At 43.0% G+C, this 21,968-nt stretch overlaps 1 protein-coding gene across 3 annotated transcripts in view; it reads right to left on the minus strand.

The window, feature by feature from the left end:
* Positions 1 to 20,699, minus strand: part of XRCC2 (X-ray repair cross complementing 2) — a 154,703-nt gene extending 134,004 nt beyond the window's left edge. For 2 of the 3 annotated variants that reach the window (XR_005787198.1, XR_005787197.1), the window contains exons 1-2: positions 20,530 to 20,540; positions 6,669 to 6,750 (exon numbers count right to left, since the gene is read on the minus strand). Coding sequence is in view for 1 of the 3 variants with exons in the window: in XM_040464566.1 (XP_040320500.1) it covers positions 6,669 to 6,750; positions 20,530 to 20,568 (121 nt within the window). In the remaining 2 variants the exon portion in view is untranslated. Of the gene's footprint in view, positions 1 to 6,668; positions 6,751 to 20,529 lie in introns of all 3 variants that reach the window. The other variant, XM_040464566.1, reaches the window with a different exon arrangement.
* Positions 20,700 to 21,968: the final 1,269 nt, after the last annotated feature.

The following is a 21,968-nucleotide window of genomic DNA, read 5'->3' on the forward strand; positions in this document are numbered from 1 at the left end:
CTCGAACTCACGGACCGCGAGATCGTGACCTGGCTCCCTCTCTCTCTCTGCCCCTCCCCCGTTCATGCTCTGTCTCTCTCTGTCCCCAAAAAATAAATAAACGTTAAAAAAAAAAAAAAGTAAAAAAAAAAAAGTAAAAATATTTGGGGCACCTGGGTGGCTCAGTCGGTGAAGTGTCCGACTTCAGCACAGGTCGTGATCTCACAATCTGTGGGTTCGAGCCCCAGGTCAGGCTCTGTGCTGACAGCTCAGAGCCTGGAGCCCGCTTTGGATTCTGTGTCTCCCTCTCTCTCTCTGCCCCTCCCCTGCTCACGCTGTGTCTCTCAAAAATGAATAAACATTAAAAAAATTTTTTTTTCTTTAAAAAGTAAAAATCTTCAGTAGCAGTTTCATAAGACCGGAGAGTCAAATGAAAACAACGGAAGTTAAGAGAGAAAGGCAACATATTCCGAAGCAAAAGGAAAGAGACCCCGGGGCGCTCAGTCAGTTAAGCATCCCCGACTTTGGCTCAGGTCTGATCTCACTGTTTGTGAGCTCGAGCCCTGCGTCGGGCTCAGAGCCTGGAGTCTGCTTCAGATTCTGTGTCTCCCTCTCTCTACCCCTCCCCTACGCACACTGTGTGTGTGTGTCTCTCTCTCTCAAAAATAAATAAACATTTTTAAAAAATTTTTTTAAAAGGTGGGGGAAAGAGACCCCACAGGGGATAGGAATACAGGACACTGGCAGAGGGTAACTGTGAACTGTCTCTGCATAGTTCTGGAATTCTCAGAATAGAAAACCTTGCCAAATATTTTCTTGGACAGCAGCTGGTGCTCAGAAACCTCTTTCAGCATAACTCAAAGGAGTAAGTCTTTGAGGACACTTACTTACACGGTTTAACAAGGTTTGCTAAATGCACACATTACTAGGAAATACAAGACATGGAATACGGACTCCTTAGATCCTTGGTTCGGCATGACTGAAATGAGACAAAGCTTAAGGCGAAATCCTTGCTTAGGAGATTATTAACAGGTATATAAAAACACTCTTCTCCTTTTACAGATTAATAGCAAAGCAAATAAAAAGGTCATTTATAACAACTAAGGAAATAAAACTTGCAAACTTGCAAATTACACATAAATATTATCATTAAGGTTGTAGATTCCCTACAAATATATTTAATGATCAACTGATGTCAATTTCCCTGGTTTTATAAACATTTACTGTCTAATCACATCAAAAATAATATTCAAGCATTATCTTTTTTTTAACAATGCCAAACTTTTTTTTAATATTCATTTTTATTTTTCAGAGGGAAAGACAGAGAGATGGAGAGGGAGGGAGGGAGGGAGGGAGAGAGAGAGCACACAAGTGGCGGAGAGGCAAAGAGAGAGGAGGACAGAGGATCCAAAGTGGGCTCTGTACTGACAGCAGAGAGCCCGAGGTGGGGTTTGAACTCATAAACCATGAGATCATGACCTGAGCCAAAGTAAGATTCTTAACCAACTGTGCCACGCAGGCACCCCTCTCATCATCCCCAGGTGCTCCCCAAAATTATGTTCTACACAGGGGACATAGTCCTTTTAGCTATATTTGAAGTCACTATCTCAAATATTCCTGAGAGCTGTTACAAAAGAAATCATAACCTTGTCCACTCCAAGTATTGGGAATGACAACTTGCAGTAAAACACCAAAAAACCAAAACCCCCCAAAACACATACACACACCAAAAAACATCTCTACCATTTGGCACTTGACAAATTAAACAAAATCAGAAAATCTGGATGGTTTGGCCTTGATAGTTGCTCTCACAAATAGAACGCTGTAAAGGACCTCGGTAACAGATTGTCGGAGTGAGTTGATGAATCTAAAGATCCTTCAAAATAAGGATAAAAAAGAAAAGCCAAAAAAATACATCGTCTTGGTACCAATCTACTAATTGTATAACAAATATGTTGAATTTGCAGATTACAATCATTACAGTACTGAAGAGGTAATGAGTTGGTATATAGTACTAAGTTACTACAAAAAAACATTTAAAAATGTTTCCAACAGCATTGGAGATTTCTATAATCCCTAAATCTCTTACTGCTTCGACTTGAGCTTCCCTGTACAGTTTCTGATAAACTACTGTTATTGATAAATAACCCTTATGATACCAGGCCTGAGTGTGCCAATGCTCCAGGGAGTGTTCATCTAACTAGTTTACAGCTATCACATCCATGGCGGTTTTAAGTAAGCTCTTCTGTCAGTGACTGAACATGACAGGGTTTCTAAAGTTTCTAAAAACCTAGGGGGGCCTGCGTGGCTCAACTGGTTGAGCATCTGACTCTTAGTTGCAGCTCAGGTCATGATTCCAGGGTCATGAGATCGAGCCCCACATCAGGCTCTGCACCGGCTGTGGAGCCTGCTTAAGATTCTATCATCTCTCCCTCTGCCCTTCTCCCCTGCTCACGCTCTCTAAAATAAAACAAAAATTTTTTTAATTTAAAAATTGAAAAAAAAAGTTTCTACAAATGTAATATTCAAATGCGTAAGTGGTGCTGAGAACCCATGTTTTAATGTCAATTTCGTGAGGTCCAACTTAATAACATCTTTCCTGATAGAAGAGAAAGTCCCATTTTCTAACATGTTTGATCAAAATTTGTCTTTTATTATTGATAGTTTAGAAAATTGTTTGCTAACAGATCTGTTCTACAAGGAACAGTAAAGGGAGCCTTCTAGTCTGAACGAAAGGACAGTAGACAACTTAAATCCAAATGGATTAATTCAAAACAGGTCAATGCACCTACATAGGTAAATATGGAAGACTGTATAAATATGTTTTAGAATTGTAACTTATTTTCTCTTATCTAAGAAACAATTACATTAAGTAATAAATTTACTTATTTATTTGTTATAATGTATTTTAATTTCTTTGCTGTAATGGTTTTTTAATTTATTGCAATAACTAATAATTTTATTTTAATTAAATAAGTTTAGATGTGTTTATGGACATACAATGTATAAATATGTAATTTGTAACAGCACAAAGGGAGGAAATGGAGCTATACATCAAAGTATTTATAAAATACTGAAATTAAGGTGGTATTAATTTAAATTAAATTATTTTAAATTAAGATATTAAGGATTAATGGTAATCCTCAGAGCAGCCATTAGGAAAATAACTCAAAAAAATAAAAGTAATGACTGGGAATAACAATGGTATTGCTAGAAAATACTTTTTTTATTTTTAATTTTTTAATGTTTATTTATTTTTGAGAGAGAGAGAGAAAGACAGAGGGCGAGCAGGGGAGGGGCAGAAAAAGGAGGAGACACAGAATCCAAAGCAGGGTCCAGGCTCCGAGCTGTCAGCACAGAACGGGACGCGGGGCTTGAACTCACAAACTGTGAGAGCATGACCTGAGCTGAAGTTGGATGCTTAACTGACTGAGCCACCCAGGTGCCCCTAGAAAATATTTAACACAAAAGAAGACAGTAAAGGTGGAAGAGAAGCAAAAAAGACACACTTTACCAAGTCACAAATAGACAATAAAAGGATAGAAAAAGATATACCATATAAACAGTTAACTAGTAGCTAATGTGGCTATACTACTATCAGACAAAACACACTTTAATAATTGTTATTAGAGACAAGCATTTTTGTTTTCCATTGTGTTAAAAGACAGCATAAAATTTACTCTCTTAACCATTTTTTTAACGTTTACTTTTGACAGAGAGAGAGAGAGAGAGATCGAGTGGGGTAAGGACAGAGAGAGAGGGAGACACAGAATCCGAAGTAGGTTCCAGGCTCTGAGCTGTCCACACAGAGCCTGATGCTGGGCTCGAACCCACAAACCATGAGATCATGACCTGAACCAAAGTCAGATGCTTAACCGACCGAGTCACCCAGGCGCCCCGAGCATCTCAACAGTTTTTAAGCGTTTCGCATTGTTGTGAAACATCTCCAGAACTTTTCCATGGCGCAAAACTGAAACTATGTACCCATTAAACAACTCCCCTTTTCCTCCTTTCTCCCCAGCCCCCGGTACCTACCATTCTACTTTTTGTTTCTATGGATTTGCCTGCTTTAGATACCTCATATACGTGAAGTCACGCAGCGTTTTTCTTTTTGTGATTGGTTTATTCGACTTGGCACGTCCTCCTGGTTTCTCCATGCAGTAGCACGTGACAGGATGTCCCTCCTTTTTCAGGCTGAATAATATTCTGTGATTTGCGCAGACTACATTGTGCTTATCCGTTCACCTGTCAGTGAGCACCTGGGTCTCTTCTACCTCTTAGCCACTGGGAACGGTATTGCTATGAACACAGGTATGCAAATATCTTCGACACTCGGCTTTCAATTCTCTTGGAGATATACCCACAAGTGGAATTGGTGGATCGTATGGCAGTTCTATTTTTGATCTTTTGAGCAAACTCCATACTGTTTTCCACAGTGGTTGCACCATTTTACAGTTTCATCAATGGTGCAAAAGGGTTCTAATTTCTCCACATCCTCATCAACACTTATTTATTTACGTACTTACTTATTTACTTATTTATTTTTTACAGTAGCCACCCTAATGGGTGTGAGGTGACAAAGAACATTTTATAATGATAAATGAATCAATCCATCAATAGGGTATAATAACAAACATACAAGTGCCCAAGAGTACATGAAGCCCCCAAATATATGAAGCAACACTGAGAAATAAAGGCAGAAATAAACAGGTCAACAGTAATAGTTCGAAACGTCAATACACACTTTCAGTTATGGATAGGGGGGCGCCTGGATGGCGCAGTCGGTTAAGCGTCCGACTTCAGCCAGGTCATGATCTCACGGTCCGTGAGTTCGAGCCCCGCGTCAGGCTCTGGGCTGATGGCTTGGAGCCTGGAGCCTGTTTCCGATTCTGTGTCTCCCTCTCTCTCTGCCCCTCCCCCCGTTCATGCTCTGTCTCTCTCTGTCCCCCAAAAAATAAATAAACGTTGAAAAAAAAAATTAAAAAAAAAAAAAAAAAAGAAAATTAGGCAGAAGATCAGCAAGGAAACAGAAGACTTAAACAGCACTAAAAACCAACCAGCACTCCAAAACATCATGAAAACAATCCAACTACAGCAGAATATACACAAGTGCACATCTAACATTCTTCAAGATAAACCAAATTTCTTCTGCAATAAAACAAATCTCAAATCAATTAAAAAACTGAATCACAGAAGCATGTTCTCCAATCAGAAAAGAATGAAAACAGAAATAAGTAACAAAAAAGCTGTAAATCTTCTTGACCTTGGATTAGCCAATGACCTCCTAGCTACGGTACCAAAAGCATGAGCAAGAAAAGATAAAATAAATAAACTGGACTTCACCAAAATTAATAACTTTGTGCTTCAATGGACACCATCAAGATCAACTTTTTATATAAGTCAATAATAAAAACACAACCCATTGTTTTAATGGGCAAAAGATATGACATTTCTCCAAATTACACATACAAATTGCCAATTAGCACACGCAAAGAGGCTTAATGTCACTAGCTGTCAGGGAATGTAAATCAAAACCACAACGAGATATCATTTCATACTCACTAGGAAGGTTATAACTAAAAACACAGAGAATAATAACCTTTGTTTGCAGGATGTGGGAAAACTGGAACTATTCTAAACTTCACCACCGGTGGCAAGTAAAACGTACAGCTGCTTTGGGAGACAGCCTGGCAGTTCCACAAAAAGTTGCCACATGAACCTAACAATCCTTCCGGTAGGTATTATCCATGAGAACTGAAAACATATATCCACAGAAAAACCTGTACACAAACAATCACAGCAGCATTATGCATAAGAGCAAAAAGCAGAAACAACCCAAATGTCCCATCAGCTGATGAAAAGATACACAAAATGTGGCATACCCCACACAACAGGATATTACTCAACAGTAAACAGAACTACTGACACATGCCACACTATGACACAACCTGGAAAGATGATGCCAAGTGACAGAGCCATTCACAAAAGAACACATACTGTATAATTCCATTATATGAAATATACAGAAAGGGCTAACCTAGAGTCCAAAAGGAGTCCAAAAATGTTGCCTAGGGCTGAGGGACATGGGAGGAGGTGGGCAGTGACTGCTCAATAGGCATGGGTTTCTTTCTGGGGTGATGAAAATAATCTAAAATCAAGTGTGGTCACAGGTACATAATTGAATACAACAAATCATTAAGTTCTATACTTAAACGGGTGAATTATAGCTCTACAAAGCTCATACATTAAAAGAGAAAAACGACCCAAGCACAGAACCTTTTTTCTAAGTGTCCCTAGTGTAGACGTGCTGTGGGAAGAGTGGGTACGTCTTTTCCCTTCTGTTGAAATATCACCAGACATTGGGGTACCGAAGGACTTTCCTGTGATTCTCAAAGTTCTAAAGAATTAAAAAATACAATAACAAAACTCCCACAAATAATGTGTGTTGGGATAAGAGAGCTCAATACTGATTCTCAAGATTTACCAAAGATGAGTCAAACTCTATCTCTGACACAGATAACAAAGACTTGAAAGTGTTCTGTCGTGATCGAATTCTCACTTTTTAATTTTACGGTTTAATCCATATATCCACTTGCTAGGGGTATGTATGCACAAATGAATATATGTGGGGAAAATACACGTTTTAGAAGACAATTTATGCCACTATTTTGGTTTGAGATTGTTTTTACCATGGACAGATGAATCTTCATCAGCAAATAGATACGGTTCTATTTCTTTCAAGGAACTTCTACCTTCAAGTCGGGCAAGGAGCTTGCAAAAGAAAAAAAAGAGAAAGAAAACTCATTATCTAAAAATATAAAATCCTAGAAATGTACATTATATAATTTCCCAAAAGTCTATAAAAAAACTCACTTAATTTTGAGGATTTAAAGGAAATTATGAAATAGCAAATACAGGGGCGCCTGGGTGGCTCAGTCGGTTAAGTGGCCGACTTTGGCTCAGGTCATGATCTCGCGGTCCGTGAGTTCGAGCCCTGTGTCGGGCTCTGTTGCTGACAGCTCAGAGCCTGGAGCCTGTTTCGGATTCTGTGTCTCCCTCTCTCTGACCCTCCCCCCGTTCATGCTCTGTCTCTCTCTGTCTCAAAAATAAATAAACGTTAAAAAAAAAAAAAAAAAAGAAAGAAAGAAAGAAATAGCAAATACAATTTAGGAGAAAAATTGTGTCATTTACTCAGAAAATAATTCATTTTTTAACTTTATTTATTTATTTTGGGAAAGAGAGAGAGAGCAAGCGTGCGTGCACAAGTAAGGGGCGGGGGTGGTGTGTGCGTGCACAAGTAAGGGAGAGACGGGGGAGACAGAAAATCCCAAGGAGGCTCAGGGCTCCATCCCAGGAACCGTGAGATCATGACCTGGGCCGAAATCAAGAGCTGGACACTTAACTGACTGGGCCACCCAGGTGCTCCGAAAACACTTCATTTTTTATGTACCAAATATCGGATGGTATAAAACGAGGCCCTGTCTTCAAAGGAGCCGCCAGTGTAGTCTGGGATATAGGACCAACTGCTAACTGCCAAGTATTTACCTTTCTTACGTGTCATAATTTCCTTTCTCAGTAAACTTACCACATGCGTTAGACAGATACCAGCTTTTAATGTGTCTGCCCAAGATACTGCCAATTCCTCGTCTAGTGGAGGAGGGGGCAAAGGTGAAAGTGAGAAAAAACGCACTTGAGGAGCTCCCGCCTGAATTCATTAGGTGAAGAGAGCTCGGGCAGGTACCGAGCGCAAGTGCATCAGCCAGGGTGCAGAGGCGCAGAGGCGATAAGGAACACTCTGCTGGTAGGTGAACTGTACACAGATGTGGGACCGCTACAGCTTGTAGCTGGTAACATGAAACAGACAGGAGATTAATAAAGTCCTAAAGGAGCAAAAGTCAGATCACAGAAGGCCGCAGATGCCATGTTTAGGAGCCTGTTCTCTGGTTTTGAGACAAGAGCAAGGGATTTTAAGCTGTGAAGTGAGAAGCATTCTAGAACAGTTGGGACTTCAGAACCAGACCTGTTAGCCCCTTTCTCTGGGCCGGGGCCTTCTCATCAGGAGCCACCTCCCAGCCAAGGTTGTTGAGGAGTCAGGGTGTTACCAAAAAAAAAAAAAAAAAAAGTGCTTGGCAGAGAGGAAGCACCGTGTGGGTCCCAGCTATCATCTGCTTATCATATCATCAGATTATCCTGGTGGCTACAAGGGATGGATTTGAGAGTAAAAGCAGCTCTGGAGAAGGCTGGAGTCTGTCACACTCATCTGGAGGAGGTGTGCCCACACCAAGTAGTTAGGAAGACGGCAAGCAGAACTGTGACTGGGTCAAATGCCAAAGAGGGAAATGTAATCAAAGTGGATTCTCAAGTTTCTAAGGAATCAGCACAGATTTGACAAATCTTCCATACAACAAAAGACAAAAAAGAGCTATCACAAATGGGAACAAAAGCATTCACTCTTCACCAAGCAAAGGGTTCTCTATGTTAATTTAGCAACTACTTCCTGAGGTTCTCTTACATACCGTGCACCATAGCAGGTAAGAAGATGCAGACTGCAGGGATGGAGAAGACAGCCTGACCGCAGAGACTTTGCTGTCCAACCACTCACAGGAAAAACCCTCAAAACAAGCAACACTAGTTTTACATGAGAATGCCTTTGATGAGGCGGCAAAAAGTGTTAGTTCCATTAAATCACGACCCCTGGGTACTTTAAAAATTATTGTGATGACAGGGGCGGCACACTAGCACTAAAGAACATAACCTTGACCAAAGAGAGGTCTGGCCTTTGCCCTTGGCTCCTGGGAGGTCATCCCTAAGCCTCTAGGAATATCCTTCCAGATAGAAGCGTCTTTACCTCGGGCCTTATGCCCCATCAGATAGTCTCAAACTGTGACTTAGGGTGGGGCTTTGGGTCAACTTGACTCTGGTATCAGAGGGGCTGGAGAGTGAGGTCAGCTGCTCACCTGCATCTGGGGAGAGAGCCCCAGACCGTCACACATGTTGCTGGGAGGATTAGGCACTGGCCGCAAGCGCACGAGGAGAGGACAACTGGGAGGCTGTGCATCAGGAATTCCCCTAGACTTTGATCCGTGACATCTCCCTGGGCTGCTTTCAAATCTGCATCCTTTCCCTGCAGTGATCCATAACCATGAATGTAACAGCTCTCAGTGAGTTCTGAGTCCTTCCAGCGAGCTGCTACACCTAAAGGTGGTCTTGGGGAACCCCAAACCTGCAAGTCATGTCAGGGCGGGCGCAGTCTCAGGGTCCCGAGACTTTGTGGTTTGTGTCTGCAGCAAAGGCCCAGCTTCACACACAGATAAAGGACTTCTGCTCCAAACTGAAATACAATCGTTTTTTTCTCTAGAAAAATCACTTACTTGTGTGGATTATTTTATTTGAGTTGGATGCTTTTTTCATAGACTACCCTTGTATTTGAAAGGAAGAAAAGACAAACTATGATCATACAGACTTCGGTACTTGGCAGACATTAGAAAGGAAGCCAGTCGCCTTAAGAAAGCTGACAGTATTTGTTGCCAATGATAAAATTTAAATTTTGGAAAACTTATCCACCACCATGACCGTGACAGCTGGCTTCCCAACACTTATGGTCCTTTTTGAAGTCACCAGTGTTTCAATGTGGTTTTTAAAACAATCATTCAACACATCAGTCCTTGAAAGGTCCGTGTAATCCACTGAAGCGGTTATTTCCAAATGACCAGGGCATGATGTCAAATCATTTCTGGGTAAAAGATTCACTCCGAGTATAAGGCCAATCAATGGTTTTAATGTATGAAGAATTCCCTAATACACATTTTATATTCTCTGTTGCAGTGAACTTTTAGGAAACTACTACTGGTCAAGTTTTGGTACTTTGGCATCAAAGAAGAAAATCCATAATTGCTGGAAAGACCTTCAAATCCTCCTCCTTTTTCCAACTATGAACCTGTGAGAGCCCAGTCATCATGTACTTTAGCCGAACACACAGTAATAGACTGGATGCAGAAAAGATGAAAACCCGTTTAACTTTCATTAAGCCGGACATTAAAGAGATTTACAGACACATAAAATACCATCACTCCTCACCACATTTCAGGCTCCTTGCTGACAGCAGAGACAGACTCAGGACTTGAACTCATGAACCGTGAGATCATGACCTGGGTGGAAGTCAGACATGTTAACTGAGCAACCCAGGCACCTCAGTCCTTGGTGATTTTTAAATGTGCAATGCACTCCTAAAACCAAAAAGTACGAGAACCACTGAGTTAGAAAACTGAGAGTCCTGCCTGAAGAGTAAGACAGAAATGGGGCAACTGGGTGGCTCAGTGGGTTAAGCATCCGACTTCGGCTCAGATCATGATCTCGCAGTTCTTGAGTTGGAGCCCTGCATCAGGCTCTGTGCTCACAGCTCAGAGCCTGGAACCTGCTTGGGTTTCTGGGTCTCCCTCTGTCTCTCTGTCCCTGCCCTGCTCACGCTTTCTCTCAAGAATAAACATTAAAAAAAAAAATAGAATAAGAGAAACTTTCATGGACAATATGGAACACATAAAACAACTGTATGTATGCAAATGACTAACATGCTCATCAGAACGATTAACTTAGGAAGTTATGCAGAGAATATTTACTTATTGTCATTGCTTAAAATATTCCAGGGTTCTCCCCTCTGAGAATTCCTTGTAAGAAAGTATTCAAGAAAGCTTTATATTGGCATGACTCATGGGCAAAGATGGTATTACCCCTCTTACCAAATTGGCTACATTAGCCAGTTTGCATCTGATTTCCACTGTTATTAAAAAATCAAATTCATTTTTTCGGGGCGCCTGGGTGGCTCAGTCGGTTAAGTGGCTGACTCCAGCTCAGGTCATGATCTCACCCGTTTGTGAGTTCAAGCCCCGCCTCGGGCTCTTTGCTGCTCAATCGGGAGCCGGGAGCCTGCTTCTGATTCTGTGTCTCCCTTTCTCTCTGCCTCTCTCTCTGCCTCTCTCTCTCTCTCTCCCTCTCTCTCTCTCAAAAATAAACAGACATTAAAAAATTTTTAAAAATCAAATTCATGTTCAAAGATGAAAACTTTCCACTATCGAAAATATTCAAAATAATGTTTTACAATGCCAAAGCAGAGTATAGGGAAATTACCGCTCAGAACTTGGAAATAGATTTACCCTTATAAATGCAATACAAATACAAATAATATTAACAATTTATAGAAGCCGTTTTATGGGACGAGACATCATCCAAACCTAGGCAGAAAACACCCTACAAACTGACATAAATCCATTATAAAATCAAAATTAACGATGTCCAGAGTTAAGGAGTTAGAAAGAAGCAAGGTATTCAGAAGGGCAAAAAAGAGTGTAAGTGTCCAGGGTAAAGGGAACGCAAGTAAGTTCTGCTAGAAATGACACTTCAATCCTTTCAGGGAAGATTAACACACTGGGCAATCAGAGCGTGGTGATGGGAGCCATGAAGATAATTCAACTATTTCTCTTGATTCCCTCAGCAATCTTACTGAGGCCTAATTTCCTATTTGGGAAAGAATGCACGGTGGACACAACAATTTGAATCTATCTGGCAGTTTGACTAATATTGTTAATTGACAGATTTGACATTTGGTTTGTAAATCAATATACGCCAGGTTTTATTACCATAACAATAGTTAACCAATAATGGCTACTATCTGTGCTTACTGTGGTATCAATAGTACATAATTTATATACATTATCTCCTTTGTTACATTACCTCTGTTTGTTATCATTCTATTTTTCAGATGAGAAAACTAGTATTTGCCAGAGCCAAGATTTAAGAGACTTTCTGGCTCCCAAAGCCTGGAATTGTGTGCTACAGCGCCTCAGAGTCAGTATCGCGGAGTCTAATAAAATCTGGGTACAGAGATGAAATACTTTTTGGACCTACTAGGCAGATCAAACCAGTCGGAGACGCCGTCTAGGCAATCACCTGGCCTCTTTAAGCCACCTCCATTCCGTACTCCCTCTCCGAGGCTAACAAGGAGCCCTAAATGCTTTCAACAGCAGCATTATCACCATAACAAGTATCGAGCCTGCAAGGGGCACAGTACTCAATTGTACCCATTGGTAAACATCTCAGCCAAGTCAAGTGTGTCCCAGGAACTGAGTAAGGTGTTGGGGACACAAAGCCGTAGCAGACACAGTTCCTGTCTTCAAAGAACTTAATAGGACAAAGTCAAAAGGTTACAAAAGTGCTATAAAGTACTGTAGGTGCTACAAGAGAAATGCAGGGCGCCGCGAAGGTGTTTGAACCAGACTAACTAGCCATCTTGGAGAAATCACCCTGAGGACCAGTCAGCGACCTGGAACCTCCCGGAGCACACCAGGACCACCCTCCCAACATTCTTTCCTTTTGTTTAACCACACCCTTAAGTACACCCTTGGGGCATAACTTCCTCCATCTGCCCTGGAGATCTGTAACACATACATTAAACATTCTCCTCTTGGGTGGTCCCTCAGCAGGACCCCCAACATCCAGGGCTAGAAAAGCAAGTCTTAAGGGAGGTGACTTTGCCGGAGATTCACTCCTCTTGTGCCTGAGAAGGGCGTTGTCAGTAAGTCCCCTAAACAAGCCATTTCACAACAAGCTGGACTTGTCAGCCTTTTTCTTCAGTCTTCTGGCCAGTTTTCTTGTGTGGGAGGCAACTTTAATGTTGAATGAGAGATTTATTTATAGTTCTCTTAAATGCAAAATGTACATGCAAATTTATTTATAGTTCTCTTAAATGCAAAATGATACAGAAATTTTTTTTTTTTTTGTCTTTCTGCATGGAATGTCCTTGCCCTATTCTCCCAATTAAATTTCTAAAGCCTAGACTACTGAACAGGCGAAAATAATACACATTCTTCAAGGCCGCTTCCTTCTATGAAACATTACCAGCCTGTCTCCCTCATCTGGATATAAAAGCTCAAGAGGAAAAGAATCTATTTCGGCTCACCACGTAGTCCAAATGCTTTATGTTCGGCAGAAACTCAGTAGTTGCCTATTAAATTAAAGGTGAAAAAGGTATAGGTAGGCAGGCTTGGGAAGGACGGAGTGTAAATAACCTCAAACTATTTTTTTTTTAATTGTTTAATGTTTATTTTTAAAGACACAGAGAGAACATGAGAGCACATGCTGGAAGGCCGAAGAGAGAGAGGGAGAGAGAATCCTAAGCCCAGTGAAGCCCTACGGGGGGCTTCTGAGATCATGACCCGAGCCAAAGAAATCTAGAGTCAGATGCTTAACTGACCGAGACACCCAAGGCGCCCCGTAAGCCTCATAAACTATTTCCATTTTTGTATTAGGACTGTCTATAAACTTCTACTAAAGTCCATGAGTATTCTATGCCTATCATCAAAGCTCTTCATACTAACCAAAGTCCATTTCAGACACACTCATTGGAACCTAGAATCTTCAATACCTGATAAGCAGAATACCTACCATATAGATGTTTTTATTTTATTTCTCTAAAGTTTTTATTTATTTTAGACAGAGAGAGAGCGAGCAGGGAGGGGCAGAGAGGGAGGGACAGTGAGAGAATCCCAAGCAGGCTCTGCACTGTCAGCGCAGGGCCCAATGTGGGGCTCAAACTCAGGAGCCGTGAGATCATGATCTGAGCTGAAACTAAGAGCTGGATGCTTAACCAACTGAGTCACCCAGGTGCCCCCCATACAGATGTGTTTAAAGAGCAGAAAGAATTGGGGTGCCTGGGTGCCTCAGTTGGCTGAGTGGGTTTGGCTCCTTCAGGTCATGACCTCACGGTTCCCGACTTCGAGCCCAGCATCAGGCTCTGTGCTAACAGCTCAGAGCCTGGAACCTGCTTCGAATTCTGTCTCCCTCTCTGACCATTCCTTGCTTGCACTCTTAGCTCTCTCTTTAAAATAAACAAACATTAAAAAAATTATAAAGAGCTGAAAGAACAACTTAAGATCAAAGTAACCAGAAATGAGTGACATTAAGGTAAATCCATACATGTAAGAAGCATTTGGATAAAGGTTCATTTCCCCCGACCTTTTCTAACTAAATGTCTGCAGTAGGGTTTCAAACCAGTTAAGTATAAAAGGCTACCGAAAGGGCGCCTGGGTGGCTCAGTTAAGCGTCCTTGGCAGGTCATGATCTCACAGTTCCTGGATTCGAGCCCTGCGCTGACAGCTCGGAGCCTGGGGCCTGCTTCAGATTCTGTCTCCCTCTCTCTCTGCCCCTCCCCCACTCATGTTCTGTGTGTGTCTCTCTCTCTAAAAATGAATAAACATCAGAAAAATTAAAAAAAAAAAAAAAGGCTACCTAAAGAAGTAATCATTCTAAACCAAATATTCCAAATATTTGGTTCCAAATATTCCCACCCCTGCTCCATAACAGGCCTAGACTTCTACCTAAAAACTGAATACAATCCTTAGTTTTACTACTTACACGTAGAGGAAATTCAGGCAAAAATGTTTATAACATAGCGAAAGTAAGAGAGGAGTTGGAATAAGGAAGCAACGGAAAGCAGGAACGTGAACATACATGTGACGGATGCAAAACTGGGCCATTACGCCATCCCACAAATTAGAGGACCAATTTCTTTTCCCAGGTGAAACAAGACTCTGTCGCCACTTTGAAAATTCAACAGTCCTTCAGGGCAGAGTACGAGGCCTGGCTCTTTAATCAAGCTTTTGTCTAAATTATACGGCAAAGACAACTGCTGAATAATTTACTATATTGTTAAGTCCCATCATTTCTAAGTATATTCCATGAAGAGCTGGTGCTGTTCTAATTGATATTTTTTAAAAGCAATTATCCTATAAGAAAAGGAAAAATAAAGTCAAGCAAAATTTTCTATATATACACCTGAGAATTGAAGCTTTTTTTTTTCTTTTTAAATATATATTTTTTTAATGTTTCTTTTGGGGCGGAGCAGAGAGTGCGGGGACAGAGGATCCGAAAGGGGCTCTATGCTGACAGCTCAAACTCATGAACCACAAGATCATGACCTGAGCCAGTCAAACGCTTAACCGACTGAGCCACCCAAGCGCCCTCTTTTTTCTTCCTAAGTTTTTAATTCCAGTTAGTTAACACACAGCATGATACTAGTTTCAGGTGTACAATATAGTAGTTCCACACTTCTATACATCACCCTGTGCTCACCAGGACAAGTGCACTCCCTGATCCCCCCATCACCTGTGTCACCCACCTCCCCCCCCACCTCCTCTCTGGTAACCGGAAATTTGTTGTCTGCAGTTAAGAGTCTGTTTCTTGGTTTGTCTCTCGTTTTCCTTTGCTCATTTGTTTTGTTTCTTAAATTGCACATGCGAGTGAAATCACACAGTATTTCTTTCTCTTATTTAGCTTAGCGTTATACTCTCAAGCTCCATCCATGTTGTTGCAAATGGCAAGATTTCATTCTTTACGGCTGAATAACATGCCATTGTGTGCACACACACATTCTTTTTTTTTTTTTTTTAAATTTTTTTTTTCAACGTTTATTTATTTTTGGGACAGAGAGAGACAGAGCATGAACGGGCGAGGGGCAGAGAGAGAGGGAGACACAGAATCGGAAACAGGCTCCAGGCTCTGAGCCATCAGCCCAGAGCCCGACGCGGGGCTCGAACTCACGGAGCGCGAGATCGTGACCTGGCTGAAGTCGGACGCTTAACCGACTGCGCCACCCAGGCGCCCCTGCACACACACATTCTTTATCCACTCATCAGTCAGCGCACACCTGGGCTGCTTCCGTCTTGGGTATCCTAAACAATGCTGCTGTAAACATAGGGGTGCATGTATCTCTTTGAATAGCGTTCTTGTATTCTTTGGGAAAATACCCAGTAGTGCTACTGCTAGATCATAAGGTAGTTATATTTTTAAGTTTTTGAGGAACCTCCATACTGTTTCCCACAGTTCGCATTCCCCATCCACAGTGCACGAAGGTCCCCCCTTTCTCCACACCCTCGCCAGCCCCCTTTATTTCCTGTGTTGTTGACTTTAGCCATTCTGACAGTTGTGTAAGCAGCATTAACCTCTAGCTGATTTGTAAGAACTAAAATTTAAATTTATGACATTCCACAAATTAGTAATTCCATTAAGTGCATTCTTCAGACCTCATCAGGAAGTTATGCCAAACTGCTTCAAATTGTCATTTAGATAAAAAAAATCAAATATATGCAAGGTCCCAGAAAGAAAACAGAATCAAAATTATGAGAGCTTAATGTTGGCAGAATACTATCCTCACCTTGCATGTGAGGAACTCTGCTGGAGAAAGGCTTCTGGCATATTCTCCCACCTCCTCGTTCTCTTCCCCAAGGAAGGAGAGATTTCCTAATGGGTTATTTTAAGAGCAGGTACTAGAAAGGCATGGATCATCTCCTTCATCCCTCCCGACAGTTTGTCGATTGGTAGTACCCATTCTGCCGTGTTCCTATACTTCAGTCTAAAAGGAGAGAGCACTCAGAAATGAGCATTTGCCAAAACAGTTGGCCTGATAACCTTCAGTGGTACACTGGGAGACAGAAGCCTGATCGGTGGGCTAAAGAGTGGATGGGAAGTAAGGAAGTACAGACACAGAGCACAAACTCTTTGCAGTGCTGAGGGGGCTGGGGCGGGCTGGGGCGGGCTGGGGCGGGCTGGGGCGGGCTGGGGCTGGCTGGGGCATGAACAACTAGGGAGGTTTTCTGCTTTGTTGTTAACGTTTCATGTTAGGATGCTGATGGAAATGATTGGTGGAGAAGAAGATTAAAAATCCAGAAGACAGAAAAACCACAAGACTGGGAACCTCTGCAGCAGTGAGGTCCCTGAGGAGGAATGGGATGGAAGGAATCTGTAACCTAAGTGCAGAAGTTGCACTTTCTTAGAAGCAGAAATATTTTTTATTTTAAGGAGGGAATTCAGAGAAATAGTACATAGATTATCAAGACAGACTTCATGAATAAGCAGGGATTGCTACATTAATAACTGATAAATAGACTTCAGAATGAAGAAAATTATTAGAGATAGAGGTAAATTGCAGGATGAATAGAAGGCCTGATCGCCCAGGAAGACATACGATCCTAAATGTGTACATGTCTACCAGAATCTCAAAATACACGAAACAAAACTAATGCAGATGAAAAGAGAAACTGACAAACCCACAATTACAGTTGGGGCTTCAACAGTCCCCTCTCAGCAACTGATAAACTTAGAAAATCAGCACGGATAGAAGATCTGAACAATACAAGATCTAACTCATATAAATAGAACGTTCCACCCAACAATAGGAGAACATACATTTTTTTTTTCAAGGGCCCATGGAACATTCACCAAGACAGATCACAGCCTGGATCATAAAACAAACCTCAACCAATTTAAAAGAACTGAAATCACACAGAGTATGTTCGCTGACAATGATGGAAGGAAACTAGAAATCCGTAACAAAAGACAACAGGAAAGAATAAGGGAGCTCCTGTGAAATTTTTTTTCTCAATGACACATGAAGAAGCAAGTCAGAAAGAGGGGAGAGGGAAGAGGAGAAAGATAGGAAATTTATCCACCGAAGCAACAATTGCTGAGTGCCTACTCTGGGCTAAGTATTGTTTCAAACACTGGGACTAAAGGAGTAAACTCAACAGACAACAAAGTCTGTTCTCATGACCCCTAAATCAATATAAAATGTCAGGTGTGTAAGTGTTAAGAAGAATAAACAGGGTAGGGGGCGCCTGGGTGGCTCAGTCGGTTGACCCTTGATTGAGTCGGTTGAGACTCTTGATTCCGGCTAGGTCATGACCTCAAGGTTGCTCGCTCACATATGTGCACTCTTTCTCTCCAAAAAAAAAAAAAAAAAAAAAAAAAAAAAAAACCCCCCAACCAAAAAAAAAAAAAAAAAAGGAATAAACAGGGTAAAAGAATAAAGACTAACAGTAGGCAAGGTAAAAAATGAATTATTTTCTTTTACATTGTAGTCAAATGCTTTGTCCTTAAATCAAGGGTTCAGTGGGGCGCCTGGTTGGCTCATTCGGAAGAGCATGCAACTGTTGATCTCAGGTGCTTGAATATGAGCCCCACGTTCGGTGCAGAGATTACTTAAATAAATAAAACCAAACAAAAAATAAATCAAGGGTTCATTATAAGTTTTCCATTCACACCATCTGGCCCACTATTAATTCCATCTCTAGAATCTGTTAAAATATTTTTTGCAACTTTATTTTCTTGGAAGACCCTGTATGAAACGTCTTTTCCCTACTACTCACAAAATGTGGGAATGGTTGGCTATTTTTTAAAGTTGTAATTGTAGTGAATTAAAATTTTAAAGTATGGGACGCCCGGTGGCTCAGTCAGTCAGTCGGTGGCTCAGTCCAACTCTTGATTTTGGCTCAGGTCATGATTTCACAGTTTGAGATCGAGCCCCACGTTGGGCTCCGTGCTGACAACGTGGAGCCTGCTTGGGATTCTCCCTCTCCCTCTCTCTCTGTCCTTCCCCCGCTCGTGTGCGCGCTCTCTCAAAGTAAATCAATAAACATCTTAAGCAAAAAAATAAATGAATAAATAAATAAATAAAAATTTAAAGTAGTGCTTCAGTTTCTTGGGATGGCTTGTGACTTCAGAGATCTTCCTCAACGCAACGCCTGTGAGTAGAATCCATAAAGTACCGCAGACTAAAGTGCAAAGGGAGAAAACAGTGCTCAAATAAATTAAGCACTGGCCACAGAGTGCCCAAAAACGCTTAAAGGAAAAGAGACTCACTTAGCTGGTGTTGTGAACAAAAAGGAAAAAGAATCAAGTAGCACCTGCTGCCTAGCTCCCCACTCTCCCCTCTACCCCTTCCTACTCCACAAAGTAACAGGTGCCAGGCAACCTGGCTCATGACCTCCATACAGACACGGCAGGCCTCCCATTTTTTGGATACTAGGCTTGTTCTCATGGCAAAAGTCATCTGAGTTCAACCCTGGTTTCAAATGATCATTTAAAATAAGTAAGGTTTGGGGGCACCTGGGTGGCTCGGTCAGTTAAGCGTCTGACTCTTGATTTCGGTTCAGGTCATGATCTCAGTTCCTGAGATGCCACCCCATTTCGGGCTCTGTGCTGGCAGCACGGAGTCTGCTTGGGAGTCTCTCTCTTCCTCCTCTGCTCAGGCTTGCTGTCTCTCTCTCTCTCTCAAATAGATAACATTTTTTTTTAATTTCTTTTTTTTAACGTTTATTTATTTTTGAGACAGGGAGAGACAGCATGAACGGGGGAGGGTCAGAGAGAGAGGGAGACACAGAATCCGAAACAGGCTCCGGGCTCTGAGCTGTCAGCACGGGGCCTGACGCGGGGCTCGAACTCACGGACCGCGAGATCATGACCTGGGCCGAAGTCGGCTGCCCAACCGACTGAGCCACCCAGGCGCCCCAACATTTTTAAAAAATAGGCTCTAACGGTAGTGGTTCTTATACAAGCAGCGGCTCCACTCTTACGCAGCGGGGATCAGCAAAGTAGGGCCCAGCAGGCCAATCCGAAAGTTTACAAGTAAGTTTTATTGGAACACAGCCAAGCAAATATGTGTACGTCTCCATGGAAACCTTCACATTAGAACTGCAGGGCGGAGTAGTTGCGACTGCGAGCCCCCAGTGGCCTGAAAAGCCTAAATACTATGGGGCCCTTCACCTGAGGGTACTGCTTCTCTCCCTAACCTGTGATCCACCTGTCTCCGTCTCAGGGCTTACTTTCCAACCCTGTTCTCCCGCAGCAGCGATACAACCACACGCCACTACCCGCAGTCCCCGCAAATGAGCCGTGCGCTTGCTTAACTTAACGCACAACCCACGTCACAGCTAGTCTCTGCTTTGAATGCCACCCCCTCTTGCCAAACCAACTTCACATGGTTCATAAAATCCCAGTCATCTCCTCCTCCTGGACTGGTCTTCGCGATGCCTGCCCTTCTATTAGCACGCTTTACTGCACATGCTGCAATTGTTTTTTTTTTTTAAGTCGGCCTCTCTCGCTAGTTCAACGGCAGAAGTGGCTTCTTTTGTTTCTTACTCGGATGCCCTGACCAGCGGTTGACACACAGTAAGCCCCTGTTACTTCTCGGTGCAATTCCTGAGGCCATTCTTGCAGGGCATCAAATGGCTGGCGCGGGTGCGGAGGTACTCAGGCTGGAACTGCAAAATGGGGCAGCGAGGGATGGAAGCCAGAGGCAGAGACGCAGAGACTAGGGGGCGAGGTGAAGCAACCTCCAGAAAAAGCCGCCTGTCCTAGAGAAACTTCCATAACTGCTCCAGGCGGCAAGCCCTCCAAGCCTCCCCCGCCCGGCTCGCCACCTCCAAGCGCAGCGAACGTGCGACAGGAGCGGACCGTCAAGCTGCCGGGCGGAGACCAAGCATTCACACCTATCCGTGCACGCGGGGCGGGGGTGTCCTCCTCCGGGTCCGCTCGCGGGACTCCCAGGCCCTGGGGCCCGGCTCCAAGGGCAAGGGTGGGCGGGGGCGGCCCCAGGGCCGGAGTCTAGCGCGGCTCTCCCTCCCCGCCCCCTCCCACCCCGGGCCAGGACGCCCGCGCCGCCTCCCTCGCCCGCCCGCGGCCCTGGTTCACGGCTCTCTCGTTTCCCATCCCGGTGCCTCTCACCTGCGTCCCAGACTCAGCCCTGTGGAAGTCGCTACACATCGCCCCGAAAGCTCTGCGCACCCGACACTCAACTTTCGCGCCACCAGCGCCATTTACCGCGAGTCCCCGCGGCCCCGCAGCCAGTCAGACGCGCTGACCCGCTGACCCGCTGACCCGGACACGGGCATGCGCACTACACCCGCCCTCCACCGGGAAGGCGGTGGGCATGCGCAGTAAGGCTTACGGGCGTCCCCCGCTCAGGTGGTTTCAGACCGCGTCTCCAAGGAGACCGGGAGGCGGCTGGCGGTTTTTTCTTCTCATCAACTTCAGTTCGTCTTTAGTAGGTAAAACTGGCAGCATGTTCTTTCTTTCTCTTTCTTTTCTTTCTTTCTTTCTCCTTTCCTTCCTTCCTTTCTTTCCTTTTTTCTTTCTCTACTTTCTTCTTCCATCCTTCTCTCTCTCTCTCTCTCTCTCTCTCTCTCTCTCTCTCTCTCTTTCCCATAAACAAAGCAGTAACTGAGCAGGCAGGGCTTTTTGTCCATTTGTGGGTTAAAAGCCTCTGGCTGGCTGTACATGTGATTCATGGTTAATTCTGAAAAAAAAAGTACACTAACTTTGAGAGAATCTTTGTAATTAAATAATTATAGTAATAGTAATTACAGTTAACAGTTAACAATGCTTAGTATGTGTCCTAAGTGCTTTATATTTAATAATTAGTTAAATCCACACAGTCCAATGAGGTAGTTACTATTATCCCCGTGTATTACAGATGAGGAAACTGAGGCACAATTTTGGCCCACATTACTTTGGTGAACAGATTGTGCTGAGTCAACAAATTAATGAGAACTAGGAAAGGAAGAGCATGAATGCAAACTGTTCTTCAAAGAAACTTGGTTGCGGGGCACCTGGGTGGCTCAGGTGGTTAAGTGTTTGACTTCCGCTCAGGTCATGATCTCCTAGTCCATGAGTTCCAGCCCTAGTCAGGTTCTGTGCTGACAGCTCAGAGCCTAGAGCCTGGAGCCCGCTTCGGATTCTGTGTCTCCCCCTCTCCGCCCCTCCCCTGCTTGCACTCTGTCTCTCAAAAATAAAATAAAAACACTAAAAAAATTTTTTTTAAATAAATAAGACTGGGGCACCTGAGTGGCTCAGTCGACTGGGTGTCCGACTTCGGCTCAGTCCATGATCTCACGGTCTGTGAGTTCGAGCCCTGTATCAGGCTCTGTGCTGACAACTTCGAGCCTGGAGCCTGCTTCGGATTCTCTCTCTCTCTCTCTCTCTCTCTCTGTCTGTCTCTCTCCACCCCTCCCCTGCTTATGCTCTGTTTCTGTCTCTCTCTATCTCAAAAATAAATAAAAATTTTAAAAAATAATGAATAAAAAACTTGGTAGTGAAGGAAGGAGATACATAGTAACAAGAAGAAATCGAGGAAGAGTCGTTAAGAAGGCAAAGCCTGGGGCACA

Source organism: Herpailurus yagouaroundi, unplaced genomic scaffold (assembly GCF_014898765.1).
Source record: "Herpailurus yagouaroundi ecotype Mexico unplaced genomic scaffold, PumYag 483, whole genome shotgun sequence".
Classification (NCBI taxonomy): Eukaryota; Metazoa; Chordata; class Mammalia; order Carnivora; family Felidae; genus Herpailurus; species Herpailurus yagouaroundi.